The sequence below is a fragment of the Coffea arabica genome, chromosome 1e (genome assembly GCF_036785885.1).
Source record: "Coffea arabica cultivar ET-39 chromosome 1e, Coffea Arabica ET-39 HiFi, whole genome shotgun sequence".
Classification (NCBI taxonomy): Eukaryota; Viridiplantae; Streptophyta; class Magnoliopsida; order Gentianales; family Rubiaceae; genus Coffea; species Coffea arabica.
The window spans coordinates 50,612,629-50,634,597 of NC_092311.1; the positions used below are offsets into that span (position 1 = coordinate 50,612,629).

Below are 21,969 nucleotides of genomic sequence, written 5' to 3' on the forward strand. Positions count from 1 at the left end.
GCTCGACGGCAGGAAATGCCACAAGGGTCAAAACCATGATAAAAATAAAAGCGGCAGTTGATTGTTCAGCTTCAGCAACAACTACCCCCTGCCATAAAAGTCAAAGTGGCGTCGCCATTAACATTAAAATCATAAAACAAAGAAAGAAACAAGGAAGAAAATGGGGTGAACTAAGTAGTTGTTCTCACTCAAGTACTAGTAGCAATAATTATAATACACAAAAAACACCCTAAAGAAAAAGATGGCTGCTGCTCTCATCAGCTACGCATTCATCAATCTACTCACCTCCAATGGCGACCCAGTCAATTCATTTCCATGTTTAATTTTCTCCTCCTCTTCTTCTTCTACGTCTACCATCAGGTGCACCAAAATCTTAACATCATCACAGGCACTCGCGTTCTCAACTTCTTACCATAACCCCTACCTTCCAGCATGTAAGTTTTCCCATTGCTTGACCTCAAAACTATCCCCATATAGGCATCTGAATCAAACATTCTTTTTCGGGTGACCATTTCTTCTTCTCTTTTTTGCTCGTTTCTTAATTCCTATATTCTTTTCCTGGCTTTGGGTATTTTCTGTCGATTTTATGGGAATATCTTGCTTCTTCTGAGTCTTTTGTTCTCAGTTACTTGATGGTTCCGGTATTCATATGCACGAACTGGTTATTGTAACTAGAAAAAAGGAAAAAAAAAAGTTTGATTTTTTTTTGGGGGTTAGATATATTATAAACTTCTGCTTGAATATGAATTTGGTTTGTTTTCTCTTGGTTGGCATTACCAGGTGGAGAGCTTAATTTGTATCTTTTAAGTGCAAGAGATGTTGGGTAACTGCAGAAAGTTCGGTCTTTTTGGGATGCCACAATCAAGAATTTCGTTGTTTGGACTGAGTTTGATCGTGTGGTTGTGCTGGTCTTTGCTGCTAATTGGCGCGGATAGCCAAATTACCCATCCTGATGAAGGTGAAGATGATCAGTTTTCAGTCTCTGCAATCAGCCTGTATATTCTTTTAAAATTTCTTGATGAAAGTGTGTATGGTTTTCATTCCTAATATCGAATGACAGTCTGCAGTTCCACGACAGTTTGAGAAGCGTTTGAATTTAGTGTTTTTTTTCTTAAAAACTCCTTTCATAACGAACTCTAGTGCACTGCACTCCCTAGTATCGTAAAGAACTTCCTCAGTTTTATGGCTTAGAACAGGTCAATTCGGTGTTGTTAATGGCTTCTGAAATGAAAATAGTCAAGAAAATAAAAAAAATGATATACATGCTAATTTGGCTACATATTGAACCTGCTGTGGACTTTTTGGCTGTCATCAGCTAGTTACTTTTAGTCCTTGAAATGGGTATGAGCTAGTTATTTTTAGAGTGTATGCAACAGATGTAGATCTGAGCTTTGTTTTGCACCTTTTGCCTGGCATATCAGGAAGTGTTCTTGCTTAATTCCTTGTGATACTTAGAATCAAGGTAGTTCACTTTACTGTAGTGGACTCTGGATGTTTAGCCACACATACTAGGCAAACTTTATTGTGCCATTTTGTGGTGCCTTGATACACAGTGAAGAAACAAAAGAGAGTAAATTCAAGGATTTTTATTCAACATGGGAGAGATATCCTTCTATATTTCACTTTTCCCTCCCTAATTTGTAAGTTCAAGATGATCTTAATTATTTTGTGAACTGATATGGACACTCTAGACCATAGGTAGGTAAAAATTTTAGTCCAAATCTTTTAGTTACGGGATTGTACGGTGTTACCATCTTTTTGACCTGCAGTTAGAGCATTGCGGTCAATCAGGAAAGAATTGATCGATCCAAATGGAAATCTCAGTAACTGGAGGACCGGTGATCCATGCACTTCAAATTGGAATGGGGTTTTGTGCTTCAATCAAACAATGGGCGATGGCTATCTTCATGTCAGAGAATTGTATGATTTAATTCTTCCTGCATTTCTTCATTTTTGTATTATTGCTTAATAATATTTAACTGGCACAAATACTAGTTCGTTTGGGAGTGGATGATTTGGAGAGAAAAGAAGGGGAAAGAAGAGAAAGTGAACATTTCCTTCGTTTGTTAGTTTTTATTAGGAAAGAAAAGAAGAGAAATGGAAGGATTTAAGAGGATAAATAGTAAGTAAAAGTTTTCCTCCCAAATTGGAGAGAAATGGAGAGAAAGTTGGAGGAAGCTTATGAAAGTTTTTTAAAATACCTATTTTATCCTTAAAAATATCTTGAACAAATATTTAATGACTTTTATATCCAAAATCATTCCACTAATTCTCAAAACTCCCAAACAACACAACAATCCCTTCTCTTCTCTTCTCTTCTCTCATAACTTAAGTTTTCCCTTCTTCTCTTTTCTATCCTAAACTCCCAAAAAATTGCTTATGTAAAAGCAAGTTCTTCTCAGCTGACAGAAATTCAAGAAAGCATATTACTTAGGAATGTGTATAACTGCATAGGTGAAGGATCCTGTGACTTTACCTCTATAAGGTTCTTAAAGGACATAGGAGGTGTTGGATCAACTAGAGTAAGGGCCTCATCTAGAGCCTTGTTGACATATCTTTTGGATATCAGTTTTAACACTTGTGTATAGATACTTTGCAAATGCTTGAAGATGATAGTTACGTTGAAGAAAACTACATTGGAACAAACCAAACAATTTCAATTACCTGTGTCGCTCTGCTTGTTCAAGTCCTTACATTATATTAGCAACTTACTGGTTTGTCAACTTTTTAACAGGCAACTACTTGGTATGAAGCTCTCCGGAAGTTTATCACCAGAGCTAGGCCGTTTATCTCATATGCAAATCTTGTGAGTGGCATTATCTGTATAGTTGTTTTTTTTATTTATGGGCATGATCAAAATGATTCCTTTTTTCAGCATTATACTGGGAGTATATAGCTGTTTTGGACATTGGCTTCTTTTACCTTGTTAATTTTAAAATTGAAAAACACTTTTCATAGGGACTGACTCTTTAAGTGTATTTTTCCTGAAGGGATGTTATGTGGAACAACATCGGTGGGAATATACCCAAGGAGATAGGCAACCTTACATCTTTACAATTGTTGTAAGTTGCTGGAGATCTTTGCTTAATCTCTCTATTCACACTCCTACTCTTCCATTACTGTTCCTAATCTCTCTAGTTTTCTCTGGACTGTTTAGGGGTTGACTATATAAAAATAATTAGTAAATTTAATGTCATGTCCAAGATCTTTGTTTTCTGGGTAACATTCTTCTGAATTTTCTTGTGGATATGAATTACCATTTATGCAAATATACCACTTCGATCTCTTTTGTACCAAGTGCACACCCTGTGTCTTGCCCATATGATGTTTGCTTATTTTCTGTTTGTAGGCTTCTCAATGGAAATCAACTGATAGGATCACTACCTGAAGAGCTTGGTAATCTTTCTAACTTGGACAGGATACAAATAGACCAGAATCAGATATCTGGACTGATACCTAACTCATTTGCAAACTTGAGCAAAACAAAGCACTTGTAAGAATTGGCTTCCACTTGTAATATAGCACTTCTGTTGCTTCCTCCATTGAGGGTTTATACATACTTCAGTATAAAATGTTAGTATCTATGCATATGCAAATAATGGACATGCTCTCTTGCTGTGATGCCTTGAACTGATTGCTGATTGTGGTTCTTACATTTTCATTTTATGATAGTCACATGAATAACAATTCAATCAGTGGGCAAATCCCTTCTGAGCTGTCTAGGCTTCCAAATCTTGTTCACTTGTAAGTGAAAACCTAATTCATGCTGCTACATTTGCTGCATGTTGAACATCTTTGTTAATGATATTCAGTAATTCAGGTTGCTTGATAATAACAACTTATCAGGCTATCTTCCTCCCGAGCTCTCTGAAATGCCAAGTCTACTTATACTGTAAGTTAACTCATATCCTTGTGTTTTTATCTCTCGTATCTTGTTCCTTTATATGATGAAGAGCATGATTTGTTTGAAAATGTAGTTTATAATGGGGAGTGCCAAACCTAGTTGCTGAGTTTGTTTTTCTGGTTGCTTGGGTAAATGCCAATAGCCTTTCTTTTCTGTATCATGAACATACATGTTTCAGGTGAAATTTGATCCAGTGCAGAGTTATGGAAGTTTAACCTCTTCAAGAGCACAAAAAACAGATAAGAAGATTTTTCATTAAGTTAAAGAATGATAGTAACAGAAGAAACTCTAGGAAATGATGGAAAGGAATTTTGGGTTGAGGCATCAGAAAAACTGGTTCTTACCTATACAGATCTCCTTAATTAAATCAGCAAAGGAGAAAAGGTCATTGAGAGAGAGGGGTGAATAACGATTCTGCAACATGTGGAAATTTGGACTTTTTATGTCTTTACATTCTCACAACATCTACATCAGTTCTCTGATGTACTCATTTAACGAAGTGTGTCTACTTGTAACAGGAGATTAGTGTTTCTTCCTTATACGTGCTTTTATTGATATTATTATTTTTTTGATGATGTCTACAAAGTTTATGCAGGAATTGCAACAATTCCAGCTAGGTTAGAAGGTACTTGTAATGGACTCAATTAAAATGAACTGTACCAAGAACAAATCTTAGCTCTACTGCAGTGATAATGAAGAGCACAACATATTCATGATTTATATTCGAAATTTAACTTTATGAAATGCTTTGTTATTTGAGGTTTTATGTCATTATCAAGAAAAATAGTTGGAGAGGATAATTTGTACTTCTGAAATAGTTCCTTGTGGAAATGTTCTTTCTCATGTCTAAATTATTTCTGGTGGGAGAGCTATCAAATAAGTGTCTTTCAGTTGAAGAACATTGACTGTATCATATACGTTTTGATAGTCTTACTGATATTTTTTCTTTTCTTTGTTGCCTCTGCCCTCTGGTCTGCAGCCAATTGGACAACAACAATTTTGGTGGGACTGTGATTCCTGCTTCCTATGGAAACATGTCCCATTTGTTAAAATTGTAAGTGCTGCAATTTCCAGATTCTTACTCTAATATAGGCGTTTTTGTCTGCATGTAGAATCACTGGTCATTTTTTTAAAAACATTATCGTGAAGTTTTTGTGTTCCTGGAAGTTTTTATAATTCTAGACTAGGATGAAGATATGTACTATGGCCTAGAACAGTTTACAGAAATCTTTAAAGTTGCTGACCGTTTAGTTTCATTAACTGTATCAGGAGTCTCAGAAACTGCAGCTTGCAAGGGGGACTCCCAAACTTGAGCAACATGCATAACCTTTCATATGTGTAAGTCACTTGCCGAGATGTTATTTTAGTTTTAATTGCTCTCTGACTACACTTTCTTTTTCATATATCAAGTCACCTATTTTTCTTCAAAAGTCTGGAGTTTCCCCACTGAAAATGACTTTGACCAAGGAAAATTCTACTGGAATTTCTTCTTTTAAGTGACAATACTGTGATGCAGAGACCTGAGCTTCAACCAGCTAAGCGGAGCAATACCTTCAAATACGCTCTCTCAGAATATGACTACCTTGTAAGCACTCAAATTTAGCTACCTTTTAAGTTAAATTATTAGTGATAATACTTTTTTGATGTCTGCTGACAAGAGTGATATGTGAAAATCTACCAATTTTTAGTACAAATGAACTTTGATTTCTAACGACGAAGTTGTTGACAATGTGCAGTGATCTTTCATATAACAATCTTACTGGAACGGTTCCTACCAACTTTGCTGGCCTCCCTCTTTTGCAGAAATTGTGAGCACTCTTCCTTTATACTTCATCGATATTGTGCTATATATATAAATGTAGTTGTTCTTTTGCAGGTTATCCTTCATTTCACTTCCTTTGTATTCAGATTGATTATGAGTGCCTGGGATTTGCGAAGAAATTAATGATTTTAAAATTTTGTCGCATCTGTTACAGATCACTGGCAAACAATTTGTTGAATGGTTCTATTCCATCCATCATTTGGCAAAATAGGAGTTCAAATGCGACTCAAAGTCTCTTACTGTAAGTCCTTTTTTGGGCAATTTGATGTCTGCAAAAGTTTTCTTATTCATCCCAAAGCAAGTTGGGAGTTAGAATTTTGTATTTCCTTGCCAACCTGAATTTTCTTTTCTCCCTACTATTACACAAAAATTAAGCTTAAAAAATTCACTTTTCATACACTTGGTAGTTGATGCTACAGGGATTTGCAGAACAATAAGCTCTCAAACATCTCTGGAAGTTCTTTTCTCCCTGCAAATGTCACCGTTAGGTTTGTCTATTTCCATATTTTCTTCAGCTACAGAAAATGGTTTCATTGATATGGAGGAATTCTTCAAACAATTATCTAGATTGTTTGGAGTGGTTATAAAGATTATTTCTGGCTGGCCAGTATGTTATGGTATTCTTGTTCTAATCCTTTGCATAAACAATGATTCAGGCTTCAAGGAAATCCTTTATGCTCAAATTCCAACCTAGTGCAGTTCTGTGGATCTCAGAATAATGTTGTTGCTCTTTTTTTGATCTCATCAAATGCTACCCAATGTCGCCCTCAATCATGCCCCAGTGATTATGAATATGTCCCATCATCTCCAGTACCCTGCTTTTGTGCTGCTCCTCTGCTTGTTGGATATCGGTTAAAGAGCCCTGGGTTCTTTGATTTCGGGCCATATTTTGATGAATTTGTATGGTACCTATCCTCTGGTCTAGGCCTTTATCCTTATCAGCTTGATGTTGGTACATACGCGTGGGAAGAAGGCCCTCGACTGAGGATGTATTTGAGGATTTTTCCGGTGTACATTAATAATACTTATAAATTCAACAAGAGTGAAGTTTTCAGAATTCGGAGCATGTTTACTGGATGGGAGATTGGTGATAGTAACATATTTGGACCATATGAACTTCTTAACTTCACACTGCTTGATCCTTACCAAGATGGTTTGTCTCATTATCCTTTCTGCTGGTTTTCATGGGAATTGATATGAATAGAAGCAACCAAAGAAACTACTTATTCTTCTCCCAGATGGGACAGCCTATACCCTCTTATGTTGGATAACTAGGTTGATTAATCTTCTTAAAATGATGATCTGAAGTCAATGTAACATTTAGAAAATGATTCTCTAAATGCACCATTAGGCAACCTGCTACTTAAGAACATAGTGAAGCTTGCCTAAGAAGTACTTGCGTAATTCATGGGCAATGCATATGATTGAACATGCAGCATCCAGCACTTCACAACTTCCTAGGCTACTGTAGTAATTCCCTGTGCATATGATTGAACATGGAGCATCCAGCACTTCACAACATCCCAGCCTGCTGTGTGTCCTTAAACGCCACACTCAGTGTCATTCACAAGCACGACTTTAGTTGCGTCTGTTATTGTAGCTAGCAGAAATGGATATCCCACATCACAAGTATGATTGCACTATTAGACCATTCTTGATATCCTGCTGTCCCAAAGGTGAACAACTTGGGGTCTCACTACACTGCCCCTAAGTACATGATGTTGTCATATGAGCTTATCATAGGAACAGTCACACTTAAAACCATCTTTTCAAGGACCCCTGCCTATTTCTATCACTTGCGCCACTGCAACCATAAACCAAACTTGATTTGAGAATCATCCTAATTATACCAACTTTGATTGTTATAAGTGTTTATATGTGCTTAGGCTGACATCTATAATCCACACCACATGATATTGTTGTTCTGATAGAAGACAATTTCAAATCCTCTATCTCACTTGATAAAATTCATTAAGTACATTTGTTATTTTTCTTTGGGAATCCATAAATTTAGAGAGTATTATGTAAACAATAGTTTATAAAGCTTTTATCTTGTATTGATTGACAACTCTGGCAAAATGATCTCAATGCTTTGGTTCTGTTGGAACTTGCAGTAGTGTTTCCTTCTTCCTCATCTGGTATAAGCAAGGGGGCAATAGCTGGCATTGTGCTGGGGGCTACAGCTGGTGCAGTTACACTATCTGCATTAGTTACTCTCCTTATATTGAGATTGCATATGAAGAAGAAGCAGGCAGTGTCAAGAAGGCGTCAATGTAAGTTTCTCATTATCACTGATACAGGGTAATGGTCAGTATTTTGTTGTTTGAATAAACTAGAACAAACTTGGTGTCATCACTTCTAATCCTAAAATACGTTCAACTATATGAAATATGTTCTCCAGTCAGATTTGGAAGTTAATTCGTTTTAATTATAATAAACCTCAGATATAGTTCATGGATAAATTTGCTTAAAAAATTGAATTGAATTAAATGAAGCTATATTGGTAAGCTATTATGTCAAAGTTTCAGATCATAAGCTTTTAGACTCTAATGGAAGCTTTTTATTCTCCTATATCATAGAGAATAACAGAAACAGATGATAGGGAGGCAATGCCCCCACAGAATTAGTCCCTTTAATTGCTTGTGGACCACTGACCTGTGCTACAGTGTTCTTAGCTGTCCTTATTCTTCAACTAGAAGCAGGACTGATGTAAGGCAACACCATGAGCACAATATCCTTCTCCACCTCAAAGTTTAGGTTTTCTTGTTCTTCAACCCAAACAGATGGTTAAGAAGAAAGAATAACAATGATTATTACAGATCTTTATGGTTTTGATGGTTTACTATTTAATGCAGCTTCAAAGACCTCCATCAAAATCGATGGTGTGAAGGAATTCACTTACGAAGAAATGGTATCAGCAACTAAAAATTTTGATAGCTCTTGTGTGGTTGGACAAGGTGGTTATGGAAAAGTTTACAAAGGTATTCTAGCTGATGAGACAGTTGTGGCTATAAAACGTGCTCAGGAGGGATCCCTACAAGGTGAAAAGGAGTTCCTCACTGAAATAGAACTACTGTCAAGGTTACATCACAGAAATCTGGTTTCTTTGGTTGGGTACTGCGATGAAGAAGGTGAACAGGTATCTTTATGATTCAAATTCTCGACTTGTTTGCAAGTTTCTGCATTCTACTTAATGGTCCATGAGGGAGTTACTATCTGGGATCTCTTCTCCAGTTAAAGAGTTGAATGTATGGCAATTGAATGTGCCCTCTGGAGGTTATTCTTAAGTGCTAATTAGCTTAAATAAATGTTAGAAAAATTCTCACTGAGAAATGGAAGGGAGGCTTCACTGTATGGAAACCAAATAACTTGAATTTAACATTATGGAAATCATGTTACTACATCATCATAACCTGCGTGATGAAAACTTCAGAAGAAGAAAATTCTGAGAGGAGGCTCTTAAAAATTAAGCGTTGTCTCCCAAAGTTAGCGAGAGTAGGTAAATATGATAGCTTTTTAAATTGCTTTAACTCATGGTGCTCGGACATGGACATGAACTTACAGGGTACTGAATCATCCTCTGTTTTAATGAGTATATATTTTGTTTTTGAAAAAGAAGTTCCTCTACACTAGTACTGCTTTGTTTTTTCAAAAAGTTTCTCATGACTAATGGTTCATTTTTATTTTTGATGCAGATGTTGATTTATGAATTCATGTCTAATGGTACCTTAAGAGATAACATATCTGGTATTTCTATTAACTTCCTCCTAAAGTTTATTTCTCTGTTGATTCCAAATATGGGTCTTAGGGCCATTCTATACTAGATTATTGACTTCACTAATGTTGATGATGAGCTGACTCCCCCCCCCTCCCACCCCCGGCCTCTGCAGCACAAAATCACTCTTGCATGCACAAAACATTTAGTTAAGATGATCACACAGCCACTCAATTGCAGCAGATAATTAATGCTTGAAGTGTTGCAGGGAAGTCAAAGGAGCCTCGAACGTTTGCTATGAGGTTGAGAATTGCTTTGGGATCAGCTAAGGGCATCCTCTACCTACATACGGAAGCTAATCCTCCCATATTCCACCGGGACATTAAGGCAAGCAACATACTGTTGGACTCTAAACTTACTGCAAAGGTTGCAGATTTTGGACTTTCAAGGCTTGCTCCTGTTCCTGATGTTGAAGGAATGCTGCCTGCTCATGTATCTACTGTTGTTAAGGGAACTCCGGTAAGTATGATGCATGTGTAAGTAACTGCCATGGTCTTTTGTAATATGTTTGGGATTTCAAATGCAATTTTATAGCTCTTTCTGGATACTTTTGAATCTTTTGAAAGGCTTCATCGGATTTTTAAAATACTGATGAGAGCCATTCAGCACGTTTACCCATCTGGGGCTCAGTGTAGCAGAATCTACTTGAATAAGGCCACTAGCTTAATTATACATACATTTGCTTATCCGTTCTACTCATGAAAACTTGAATACGTGTCCTCTGCAGGGATATCTTGACCCAGAATATTTCCTTACACATAAGCTTACTGACAAGAGTGATGTTTATAGCCTTGGTGTTGTGTTTTTGGAGCTATTGACTGGGATGCACCCAATATCGCATGGCAAAAACATTGTCAGAGAGGTATTTGTCTCACCATTTCTTGTCTTTAAGCTAAAAACAGTATAGTATTCTGGCAAGCGCTTGCACATTACTGTGGTGCTTCATAGTTCTGTCAGATTTCACCTTGATTCGTTCACATCTTTCCAGTCAACTCCCAATCCCCAAGCTTGGGTGCTCTTCAAATATGCATGGTTTATGTAGGTCCCACTTTAAACCAAGCCTAGAAGTTTCTATTCATTCATTTATTTAATAGCCTTATTGGAGTCTAGTTTTTAGTAGTTTTCCTATTCAATAATTTGTGTTTGATTTGATAATTTCTAATAAGTTTGGCAGGTAAGGTTACAAATATGGTATTAATTGAAATATTTTCTAAAGAGAGTTGAGATGGTCCAAAAGAGTCCTAACGTAGACTTTTATTGTGTCTTTCTTCCATCATTTTGAGGTATCAATAGTATTGTGAATGATTCATTTTCTCAATCTTTGTAATTGTTTCATCCCTTCAATCTATAACCCTGCATGCTAGCTTTATTATTAGAACTATTATACAGTTTAGTTAAGATAGTCGTCAATCTGTTTCAGGTAAATATAGCATACCGTTCTGGTATGATATTCTCAGTCATTGATGATAGCATGGGATCGTATCCATCTGAATGTGTGGAAAAGTTCATCAACCTGGCTCTAAAATGTTGCCAAGAGGAGACTGATGCCCGGCCTTCGATGGCTGAAGTGGTTCGAGAACTTGAGAGTATATGGCTCATGATGCCAGAGTCTGATACTGTACTGGTTGACTCGTTGGTTACTGACCCTGGAAAGGTTGAAACCACAACAACTCCATCTTCATCTTCCACGATGAGAAATCCTTTTCTTTCATCAGATGTCTCTGGTAGTGACCTTGTTAGCGGAGTTGTTCCCACCATTACACCTAGATAAATATAGACCTTTCTTCCTGTAATTATCATTTTCCAGCGGTAGGTGGGAGGAGTCATTTTATGTATAGATTATGTGATTACATCTTATTTGCAACATTCGCAGCTTATTGGTTTAGCTATAGAAAATGCAAAATCCATACCTTTCTGCTTGATCTTTTGCATTTTGCATGCTTTCTGAAAATTTAATGCGTCAAAACGGTATGCAAAACGCAAATTTAATTCATGTGCCACTAGGGCCTGTCGTATCAGATATCGTGGCTGTACTTTCATCTTTCTTTCCAGTCCTTGATACACTTTCTCATTCCTTGCTATCCATGCCCAATGAACCACTTGTTGAATCAACATTGGCCAGTATACCTCTTTCTGCTTCCCAATCATTCTTTGGTTCACATTCCAGTCCATCCACTGTGTTAGGGGTCCTGGATTTGAACTCTCTCCATTTTGAGGGATGCACCAGCTGCTTCCTTATTTCTGCTAATCCATTCACAGTCCCTTACTGCGTGTATTGCTGTGTCTCTCTTGCTTCCACATAACCGACATTTCCCATCTACATGGAGATGTCTTCTGTGTTTCTCTACATTAATTAACATTCGACCATGTCTTGCTATCCACAGAAGAAATTGACTTCTACTTGGACCTTTTAGTTTCCATATCTTCTCTCCCAGTTGGGGTCTGCTTCTGGAAGTTCTTCTGACTGCCAATCCAGCTCATATGCTGATGCAGTTGAGAAATTTCCACTATGCTAGGAAGCATGCGGTTGATCCCAACGATGAAATTGCGCAAGTGTCATTCTAAGAAACAGCCATTCAGGACAGTATGCCCACACAAATCTTAGAAAGTTATCAGATCAACAGAACATTGCATGATCTGAAAGGTAAACCAAGAATGTCCAGTAGCATGGCTATGTTCGTTCATAAGCCCTACATGGAGAATTAGTTACTAGTTGTAGTACCGTGTTTGCCTGTTTGGAATGCTGCATGCCTTTTCAGTTAGTGCTCACCACCATTCCGTAATTCAAAATAATCTCCAACTCCGAGGGACACAACCGTATATGGACGCTTATAGAAAGATTGGTTTTGAACTTAAGTTGTGGTGCAGGTGCAGGTGCAGGCAATCCAGTTAACACTTCAGGGATTTGGCAGGTCGTATGATTACGGGTTCTGTAGTTAAGGGTTAATTGCAATTTATCCCCCCAAGGCACATTCTAATTTTCATTTTACCTCTTAACTTTTATTTTGTATCACTTAAGATTTTTAAGAGACGAATATATCTCTCTACTACGTTAAGATTTTAATTTTTTTCCAATGAATTTTAACATGGATCAATTTTGACTCTTGTAAATGATAGTGATAAAGTTTCACATGTGGGGAGTAGATATATTAGGAAATGGACTAACATTTGATTTTTTTTGTTTTAAAAAAAAGGTAAAAAAGGACCCCAATAAGCAAAAATTTATTAAAGAAAAAGAGGACAAAAAAGGGTCCAAATTACTGACATGTGAACTTGTAATTGTAAAAATCGTTAATTGATTTTGCATCGTCCACTTATAATGAAATAGAATACAAAATTTTTTTCTTAATTTCTTAATTGGATAATAGATAAAATTGATTTTTTAATTAACTAATAGATGGGTAAATATATGGTTTCTTTAATTTTATAATTAGAGAATGGACATCCCAAAATTTTAGTTAAACAAATTTTTTATTTGCTCAAAATAAAATTTTGAAAGAAAACTAATTTGGAATTGGAAAAGATAATAGAGAAGAAAAATAAAAAAAAAATCAGCATAACAAGAGGGTAGTTTTGTCTTAAAGGGGGTTAAGTGACACAAAAAAAGGGGTAAAGTGAAAATCTAGATATATGTTAAAGGGATAAATTATAATTGTGGATAAAGTGGGTCAAATAGACCATGTAAATGAATGACAAAAATTTGAATTGAATATGCAAATCGGAAGTTCAGTACACCTGGGTACCCAAATCCTTAGCCCAATTCTGGAAGCTTCTCTAACAATCCCAGTCGATGATGCTTTGACAATTGGGCTAACACTTTTCAGGCAAACCCTGCCCAGTAGCATTAAGTCCGTCCGTCTAGTTTAATAATTGCCCATGACGTAAGCCCACACGTAAGCCCACACGGCCCAAGTCAATTTCTTCTTTTACTCTACGCCTCCTGAATCCATATATAAGCAGCATTTCAGCCCCTTAGCTAGGGCTTTTTCATAGTAATTGTCTGTCCTGCGAAGCCGCAGCTCTCAACCTCTCAAGAAGACCTGCGCCATGGGGAGAAGTAAGCTCTCTTTTATCCTCCTATAGACGATTGTAGACCTTTTCTGAAACATGATTTCATGTGTTAAAGAGCATCGTTTTGGTTTTAATTTCATGTCTAGCTTAGAAGTCGTCGTTATTTGGGAAATCAATGATGTTTTGGATCTTCAAATTACGTCTAGGATTTCTGATTTTTTTGCTCCTTTCCTTCTACTTCTGATATTGATTGACGATTATGTGAGTTTTTTTTATGCGTGTTAATTAAAATGATGGAAGGTTAGATCCTTATCTCGTTGAAAGCAATTATGGTTTGGCGGAAATGGGATGTTTTTCTTGGTTTTTTTTAGCGATTTATTTGTGATTTTACCGGATGTCTGAAGTTGTACGGTTGCTGATATTCTTATGGTTTTTTTTTTGTAATTTATCAAATGTTGGGGCTGTTGTATAGCTTAGATTTTTTCATGTTTTTAATGATTGCTCAATTTATGAATCTGTAGTTGCGTTACCTCTGGTTTCATGATTTGTGAACCTGTAATATTTGACGGATTTATTTCAATTTTGTATAAAATATGGAATGTGGTTGATTTATCGTCTGTTGCTAATCTTTTGATGCCGTGCTAGTTGTTTTTTTTAATCTGTTCCATTACAAATCTTTATTGAATCTTAGTATGGTTAGGTACATTCTAGTGCTATTCATTCCAAATCCATTTGATGTAATATTCCTACCTTGTGGTTGGTTTTCGGTGTGGGGTATTTTGAACTTGTTGTAAAGCTTAGTGTTATTTGGAAATGAATATAGTGATCTATTAATATCACTGTGATGGTTTTAAGATGGTTTTTATTCCAACTGAGCAGGACCTGCGAGGTGTTACCGTCAGATTAAAAACAAACCCTATCCAAAGTCAAGGTACTGCCGAGGTGTTCCAGATCCAAAGATCAGGATCTATGATGTTGGCATGAAGAAGAAGGGAGTTGATGAGTTCCCATTCTGTGTCCATTTGGTTAGTTGGGAAAAGGAGAATGTCTCCAGTGAAGCACTTGAGGCTGCTCGTATTGCTTGCAACAAGTACATGACTAAGTATGCTGGGAAGGACGCATTCCATTTGAGGGTCAGAGTTCATCCTTTCCATGTCCTGCGTATTAACAAGATGTTGTCATGTGCTGGAGCTGATAGGCTTCAAACTGGTATGAGGGGTGCTTTTGGGAAGCCACAAGGAACATGTGCTCGTGTTGCTATTGGTCAGGTACTTCTCTCTGTACGCTGTAAGGATGCTAACAGCCACCACGCTCAAGAGGCTTTGCGCCGTGCCAAGTTCAAGTTTCCTGGTCGCCAAAAGATCATTGTTAGCAGGAAGTGGTATGTTTCACCACCTTTTACTGTGGCTTTTATTGCTAAAACAGTGCATAGGTATCTTTTACTGGTTGTTCATAGCATATCTTAGTGTGCACACCTAATAGTCTCTGCTTCTTGTCAACATTCTCATTAAAAGTGCTTTCCTCTCTGTTTATATTAACACAGTACTCTAGAATTCCTTCTTAGAGTCCATCTTGTAGGTTTATTTTCCATAATTTGGTTTTGATCTTTTAAGAAATTGATCTATAATATGAATTGCACATGTAGGGAGGAGAAACTTTATGCTCTTTAAGTTATTTCAAAATTCACAATCAATCATTGTCTGCTCTATTGCTCTTTACATGAAGTTTTGTTTGTTTTTGGTCTTGTCACATTTTTTTGGCCTGAATTTCAGGGGATTCACCAAGTTCAGCCGCACAGACTATGTCAAATGGAAGCAAGAGAATCGTATTCTTCCAGATGGTGTTAATGCCAAGGTTTGTTGCTGCTATCTTTGTTTGATTTGGAGCTGTCTTTGCTTGTGTTGCTATTCTTTGATTGTACTCTTGACTTTTGGTTGTAAGGCTAGTGCTAACTTGGGGTTTTGTTCAAATCTTGCAGCTTCTTGGTTGCCATGGACCATTGGCGAACCGTCAACCTGGAAGAGCGTTTTTAGAAGCAACTTCTTAGTTTACTTCATTAGCATTTTGTCACTAGTACTGTTGGATGATGTGGGGCTTTTTTATAATTTAGTCGCTTTGCTTGAAACTGTTATTTACAGCGTGTTTTAAAACCCTTGGTTTGAATTTTATCGTACACTTCAATGTCAGCTCTCTTTCCGGTTAAATTTTGAGTTTTAAATGTTATTTATGCTGTCGAATTCAGCATTCCCAAAATTAAAAATTGCTGTGAATGGGTACGAGGTTCTGCTTAATTTCCATTATGATTTATTTCCTTCGGTTCTGAAGTATGGCACAAAAGCATGTTGTGGATTTGGGGAGAGTTGCTTACAACTTTAACCTACAAGTTTTATGTGGAAACAGCAAACTGATAAATTTGTAATCCACAATGAAATAAATATCGAATAGTTTCCGGATAAATTTGTAATCCATTCCAGATGGACCATCAAGTAGCTGAGTTATCATATGCCATATTGGTCCATAAGGGTATACCTGTAGCAATCGTGCAGAATATACATCTGTAAAACTGTCACGTGGGAAGAACATGGTGAGTGATGTCTTAATCTGAAACACTAGTAATAATTGACTGTAGGAAAAAGTTGCATGATAAGTGCAGCAAACCTTCAGATAAGATAAAGAGATAAAAAAAGATGGGGACATGTGAAAAAAGGGAAGTAATTACTGGTTTTGTATATTGGAGGGATGGAAATCTTGGCGACCAAACCTGTTCTGAGTACACCCCTTTGGCTGCCATAATAAATAGTTAAGGGTTACTGTCAATTTATTCCCTTAAGAAATCACCCTAACTTTTATTTTTTTGTCAATTGGCCCCTTAAGAGGCAAATATACCTCTCTATTATTCTAAGTTTTTATTTTCAAAATTTCTACTTTAATCATTGAGTTTTAACTTGCAATTTGATTTTGACCACTCTAAATTGATGGTGGTAAGCTTTCGTGCGAAACGATTACTAACATTTGATTATTTAAAAAAAAAGGATAAAAAATATCCTAATAAACAAAAACTCATTATAGGAAGAACCACAAAAAAATGTCTGGTGCGGATATGTGAATGATTGTAAGAATGCGTAATTGATTGTGGATGGTGTAATTATAAGGAAATAGAATAATTTTTTTAATTTCTTAAATTAAAAAATAGATGAAATTGATTGGTAAAAAATATATATAATTATTCTAATTTTGTAAATTGGAGAATGGACATCCTAAATTTTTTGTTAGAGAAATTTATTATTTTCTTAGAAATAAAAATTTGGTAAAAGAAAGCTAATTTGGAATAAAAAAGAGAGGAGAGGAAAAAAAAAAAGAAAAAAAACTTACATGATAGAGGGGTATTTTTATCTCTTAGATGGTTAAGTGACACAAAATAAAGGTTAGGAAATAAAGTAAAAATCAGGGTTTACCTTCAGGGGGTAAATTGCAATTAACCCAATAGTTAATCACCAATTCTGCAGAACAGCAAGTCATTGCAGATTTGTAGTTAACAAATGAAGCGACCAACTACTATACTCCACTTGGTTGCAGCCAAAAAAATGGCGCCGAAGCAAATATCAACAAGAAACCCATCCGTCACTCACAATCCTATACGAGGAATTGGAAATACATTTTCGATTTGTACGTCTTGCCCTCAACAAAAACAAAGCTTTGCCATACTTGTGAGCTGAAATCACTTTAATATGCTGCTGCTACTCCATCCTAAAGCCTTCAACAAGGAATACCTTCTTCAGGCGAAAAAACAAAGCTTTGACATACTTGAAATCTGAAATCACTTTAGTCTGCTACTCCGCCTCCGACCTGAAGCCTTTGAGGAAGCATCTTCTTCTGGCCGTATTGAATCTTTTGATCGAGTGTTGTCTTTCTTTCTCTGCTTCGTCTTCTCTTTTGGTGTTTCTCCAGCATCACTTCCTCCTTCCTCTTGCTTAGAGCAGCTGACAGCTCTGACTATGTAAACCTGCAGGAAATTGTACCAATGATTCATAATCACTGTCCCAGAAAGAATTGGCATTCCAACTACCATTAGCAACCAAGCAAAAGCACCATATTTGAAGCTACTGCATTCCAGCGAATAGATGATTGTTTGGACTTCAGGGCGTGTGTTTTAGTGACAGAAACTCGGAAACTATTGTTGTTTAAGAAAGAAAGAAAAAAGAACACGTGAAGGAGGAGATTACTAGAGATAGGAACGAGATGAACTCTTCCCAAGCTGGAAGCTTGAACATTCGATTTAAAGAACAACCATGCTAACTTTAAGTTTACTTCCATATTCTTATGATAATAAATTGGAGCATATAACAAATGTAGTAATTCCACCAACCTTGAATCTCGTTGGCTCAATCAACTCAAATACTAAAGCATCACCATCATCCAGTTTATGTTCCAGAGCAAATGCTCTCCATCCACCACTAAGCCCACTTCTCTTGCTAATGTAGACAGCCTCAAACTCTAAGCCTTCCTCATCCTCTAAAACCATATCTACAGTAGACTTGGGCAAATGGTCCTCACAAAATGAACTTGGAAGCCCCTGATCATTGCATCGAATAGAAGAGTTAAAGAGGGATTTGTGCATGTTAACCATGATATTCTGCAACTCTTCTCTTCTCCCCATCCCACACATGCTGTTTTAACATTGGCAATGTACAGCTACTTACCAACCAGAAACAACTATAAACATGAGACCGAACCATTGATTTGATAAAGGATGGATTCTCTAACTGTAAGTTGCTTTGGAGCTTCTCAGCAGACAGCCGTGCGCGAGATCTTTCTTCATATGACGCAGCTCTAACTTCTTCCATTGGTCTAGCCAGATAACTGCCAGTCCAGGATTAGTATTAGCAGAAATTTGGCCAAACCACATGGCAATAATAAATAGAGAAAGACAATTATATTACCTTGCCCATGAAGAACTCCACTTTGATCTCTTCCGCATACGTGGAAGGTCTACATCTACCTGTTGTTAAGGAGCAACTTATTAGGCAATTTATCACAACTAAATGCTGGAGAACAGACCTATGCTTTTGCTTCTAAAAAACTTAGTAAGCATCAACGAACGATTAACAGGAGATAATAGGATGAAATGATCTGCATGAGATAACACTCCGAATATGTAGATCACTGTCTCAGAGTCAGGACATTGGCAGAAAAGAAACAGGCATATAATAATTGACCTTTTGCTTTGCGTTTGTAGTTATGATTTAAAATATGGAGGCCCTCTGAGTTTATCATGAACAGGAATAAGAAACTATGAATTTCTTCAATCTTAGATCTATCTGATTGGAAGCATGAAACCAGAACTCAGGCACAGGTGAGCAAATATGTCAGGAGCATTTGTTCTAAACTCGAGGCTGGGAAGATCAAAACATATAGTTACTTACATCATCGCGGTATGAAGTAACCTGAGTGCGCGCACGTGATGACCGTCTTGGCTCCACCATGTAAACATCGTTTGGTTTTGGCCTACTAAGGCTTCGCTGCTTGGCATAATGAGGGAGAAAAACAGTGATTAAAGAACCTAAAGACTCGTAAAACTGAAAATTTTAGTAAAGGAAAAATGAATAGTTTTACCTGTGACTTCTTCTCAGACTTTGACACCTCAGAAAGGCTTTTGGAGATGCTCAAAATCCCCAGATCCTTTCACACAGGATAAAAAAAGAAAAAAGAAAAAAAGAATGAATGATAGAGACAAATTTAACTCTATTTTTTTGTGGCAGTTAATTTGTAGTACCACAGCAGCAACATACAAATGTGGACTACTGTTATAAATGTGGCAAAAGAAGTTCCATGTCCCTGATTTTGTGATAATAAAGAAATGCTTGATTTCATCTCATTTCTTAATTTGAAAACATGTTGACTTCTCTTGAAAAAGTATTCTTCGTACAAAATTGTAAACATATGTATACGAGGATGGGTCGTTGGAGACAGAGAAAGAAGCGAACTAATGTACCAACACATTGAGGGAAGAGGACAGAGTGATAGAAGTAGACAGTTGAAAGGTACAGACATGGAAGAAAAAGGTGGAAAAAAGAAAGAAAAGGAGAAGAAGGATACTACCTCGAATCTTTTCTTGTTGTCCAAAACCCTTTGCTTACGAGCTTCTTCATAAGTGTTGGCATCGTTGTCTTTTGCCATTTGTTGCCAACTATCCTTCAAGAACTTAGATGGCCAATGGGCTAAAACTTGTGATGTTGAACCAATAAATATAGAATCTCCTGAACGATTAACGTCCGCCCAATCGTTGGTTATGCATAGCAAAGAAATTAACAGAATCCCAGATCGAGGAATCTCAAAAATAATTAATCCTCATTTTTTTGCCTTTTTCTTTTTTGACATCACAATCATGATCATTCTCCCATTTGCAAAAAATAATAAATAAATAAAACCCATGCTAATCAATTATTATCTACGGAAACGCTTTGGTTCGTTTTTTTCACCTTCAAAAAGAGGAAAAAAAAAAAAAAAAAGAGGCGACAAGCATAAACCAGCATCTAAAATTATGAAAATTGAGAAATATAATAAGACACATGAAGAAAGAATCCCGCTAATAGAGATTACCGCAACCCCGTTGTCTTTTCTTACTGAAAATAACAAAGAACAAAAAAGAAGAAAGAAATATAGCTGCAGTAAGCTCAAAATAAGAAAAGATTGGAACTTACCAAGAAAACATTTTAGTAACCCCACAGCTGAAGCCTGAGGGAGAAGACGAAAAGGTTAGCAACCGAGTTGAGTTGTGGAATGCATACTGTCAATACTCAACATAATGAAACAGACACGAGATGATCGGCGGGCCTGGCAGGCAAAAAGGCAAGAAAATACAAGGAAAAAAAAATGGCCCTCATTTGAAATTTGAAAAGGTTTGTTTACCCGCCGATTCACACCTACTCTGGTATTTTAATTTGGATTATTATCACTTTACCCCTTCAAACTATATCACTATTATCAATTTACCCTATAATGTTAGTTTTTCCTCACTTCATCCTCATAGGCAATTCAACTCATGTTAACGAAATTTGAATAAAAACACCCTTTTATTTTATAGCATTACTACGGTTATTTATCGCTTTATCCATTTAAATTATAGTGTTACAATCATTTTATTCCATAATATTATTTTTTAGTCTTTTTTTCCATTGTTAACCTGACCAGTGTGTTTGAAATTTTTTTTTATGTATTTACCCTTTTTATGTATAATTAAAATAAAAAAAAGTGGGAATGGTTATTCTTCTCTTTTTTTTTCACTCTAAGAGTTCCAAAAATATAACAATAAAAGGATTTTCTCAAATTTCTTTGTTATGCTTATCAATACTAATAAGGAAAAAGAGATAGGAGAGGAGGAGACAGAAAATTAGATTTTGCAAAAAAAAGAAAATAAGATTTTTTTTGATCTCTATCTCTCTTATGCCCCCACTTTCATCGTAATGATGGAAGTTGATCCCCCAAATGGAACTTTTATTCTAATTTTCCTTTCCTTAATGTTTGTATCCAAGTATTTTGTGACCTCTTACTATCTGGGAAAGGTTCGATAGTCTAGTCAAAACTCGTGAAGCATATCAATGAAAGTAATTAATCCCAATTCCTTGATATGTTCAATTATCTTCATGTCTAGTTTCTACTGTTATGTTTAATTTCATGCAGCTTAATTGCTGTATCTTTTGTTTTAGTTGGTAGCCAGAAACTACTTAATTAAAGCAACTATTTGATTTATAGAGAAACTGCGTGGGCTATTGAATAGATATCCAAAATACGTTCAAGGACTAAATTGTAGAAATAAAAATGTTTGAAATAAGTAGGATTTCTAGTAAAAGAACAAGACTTTGCAGGTAATTCATCCTTATGAATTGTTCAGCAAAATTAAAAGCACTTTATTTTTTTCACTTTTTTAATCATGCGCTGTTGAATATAACTTCAAAATCATAATGAAGTCTGTTATCCCAAATAAAAACTTTAAAAATTTGGATTCAAAATCTTTTTTCAAAATTTTTTTTTGACTGTATGATGGATATGTTTTTTAATCATCTTTTTATCTTCTCAACATATATTTTTATATCACATACATCACATAAAAAATAATTACACTATTATTCTCATAAAAAAAAAATTCAAATAATCTTCAATCCAACCTCATCTACACATAGTTTTTACATATTAAAACTCATATAATTAAAGGTGAAAGAAATATGTTTATTAATATTGTTAATTAAGTTTCCTTGAAATTTCATTGCACAAATTTTTCTTAGATATTTCATATCTTTCTTGTTGTCATACTCATTTACAAAAACTCTTTGTTTTCATTTGTATATGGCATACATGACGCTCTGTATCTAACGGTTACAGTAGTCCTAATATTTCTCAGATAATATTCATCACATTAAAATTATTGTAGCCTTTAACGATAATAATGAACACTTGGGA

General features: G+C 36.0%; 3 protein-coding genes across 7 annotated transcripts; 2 read left to right on the forward strand and 1 right to left on the reverse strand.

Moving 5' to 3' along the window:
- The first annotated feature begins 226 nt into the window (after nucleotides 1-226).
- LOC113712339 (probable LRR receptor-like serine/threonine-protein kinase At1g06840) lies at nucleotides 227-11,421 on the forward strand. Of its 5 annotated transcripts, none has more exons than XM_027235716.2 (21): nucleotides 227-434; nucleotides 781-958; nucleotides 1,770-1,920; nucleotides 2,735-2,806; nucleotides 2,991-3,062; nucleotides 3,350-3,493; nucleotides 3,673-3,744; nucleotides 3,821-3,892; nucleotides 4,884-4,958; nucleotides 5,174-5,242; nucleotides 5,421-5,489; nucleotides 5,641-5,712; nucleotides 5,881-5,967; nucleotides 6,146-6,214; nucleotides 6,383-6,879; nucleotides 7,841-7,999; nucleotides 8,582-8,865; nucleotides 9,422-9,473; nucleotides 9,710-9,960; nucleotides 10,229-10,363; nucleotides 10,922-11,421. In XM_027235716.2, the coding sequence occupies exons 2-21, from the start codon at nucleotides 817-819 to the stop codon at nucleotides 11,270-11,272; spliced, it is 2,895 nt and encodes a 964-aa protein (XP_027091517.1). In that variant the 5' UTR covers nucleotides 227-434; nucleotides 781-816; the 3' UTR covers nucleotides 11,273-11,421. The 5 variants fall into 5 exon arrangements, with proteins under 5 accessions (XP_027091517.1, XP_027091536.1, XP_071917692.1 ...); XM_027235735.2 differs by having other exon boundaries at nucleotides 9,710-9,977; nucleotides 10,922-11,035; XM_072061588.1 differs by having other exon boundaries at nucleotides 367-504.
- Nucleotides 11,422-13,429: 2,008 nt separating this feature from the next.
- Nucleotides 13,430-15,716, forward strand: LOC113712352 (large ribosomal subunit protein uL16). The gene is made up of 4 exons (XM_027235745.2): nucleotides 13,430-13,558; nucleotides 14,392-14,893; nucleotides 15,285-15,366; nucleotides 15,491-15,716. Exons 1-4 carry the CDS (start codon nucleotides 13,549-13,551, stop codon nucleotides 15,557-15,559), a joined length of 663 nt encoding a protein of 220 aa, XP_027091546.1. The 5' UTR covers nucleotides 13,430-13,548; the 3' UTR covers nucleotides 15,560-15,716.
- Nucleotides 15,717-16,945: 1,229 nt separating this feature from the next.
- On the reverse strand, nucleotides 16,946-20,370 carry LOC113712360 (putative B3 domain-containing protein At5g58280). The gene is made up of 8 exons (XM_027235755.2): nucleotides 20,214-20,370; nucleotides 19,612-19,769; nucleotides 19,126-19,191; nucleotides 18,936-19,031; nucleotides 18,453-18,511; nucleotides 18,213-18,372; nucleotides 17,879-18,085; nucleotides 16,946-17,515 (listed from the first exon to the last, which is right to left on the reverse strand). Exons 2-8 carry the CDS (start codon nucleotides 19,687-19,689, stop codon nucleotides 17,330-17,332), a joined length of 852 nt encoding a protein of 283 aa, XP_027091556.1. The 5' UTR covers nucleotides 19,690-19,769; nucleotides 20,214-20,370; the 3' UTR covers nucleotides 16,946-17,329.
- Between the last annotated feature and the right edge of the window lie 1,599 nt (nucleotides 20,371-21,969).

Coding starts and splice junctions, on each gene's coding strand:
- LOC113712360 (XM_027235755.2), bottom strand. CDS start 19,689: ATGGCAAAAGACAACGATGCCAACACTTATGAAGAAGCTCGTAAGCAA. Junction 19,192..19,611: donor ACAACAAGAAAAGATTCGAG/GTAGTATCCTTC, acceptor CCTGTGTGAAAG/GATCTGGGGATTTTGAGCAT. Junction 18,086..18,212: donor TTTATAGTTGTTTCTGGTTG/GTAAGTAGCTGT, acceptor TGCAATGATCAG/GGGCTTCCAAGTTCATTTTG.
- LOC113712352 (XM_027235745.2), top strand. Junction 14,894..15,284: donor ATCATTGTTAGCAGGAAGTG/GTATGTTTCACC, acceptor CCTGAATTTCAG/GGGATTCACCAAGTTCAGCC. Junction 15,367..15,490: donor CAGATGGTGTTAATGCCAAG/GTTTGTTGCTGC, acceptor CAAATCTTGCAG/CTTCTTGGTTGCCATGGACC.
- LOC113712339 (XM_027235716.2), top strand. CDS start 817: ATGTTGGGTAACTGCAGAAAGTTCGGTCTTTTTGGGATGCCACAATCA. Junction 3,494..3,672: donor TTGAGCAAAACAAAGCACTT/GTAAGAATTGGC, acceptor ATTTTATGATAG/TCACATGAATAACAATTCAA. Junction 5,713..5,880: donor CTCCCTCTTTTGCAGAAATT/GTGAGCACTCTT, acceptor CATCTGTTACAG/ATCACTGGCAAACAATTTGT.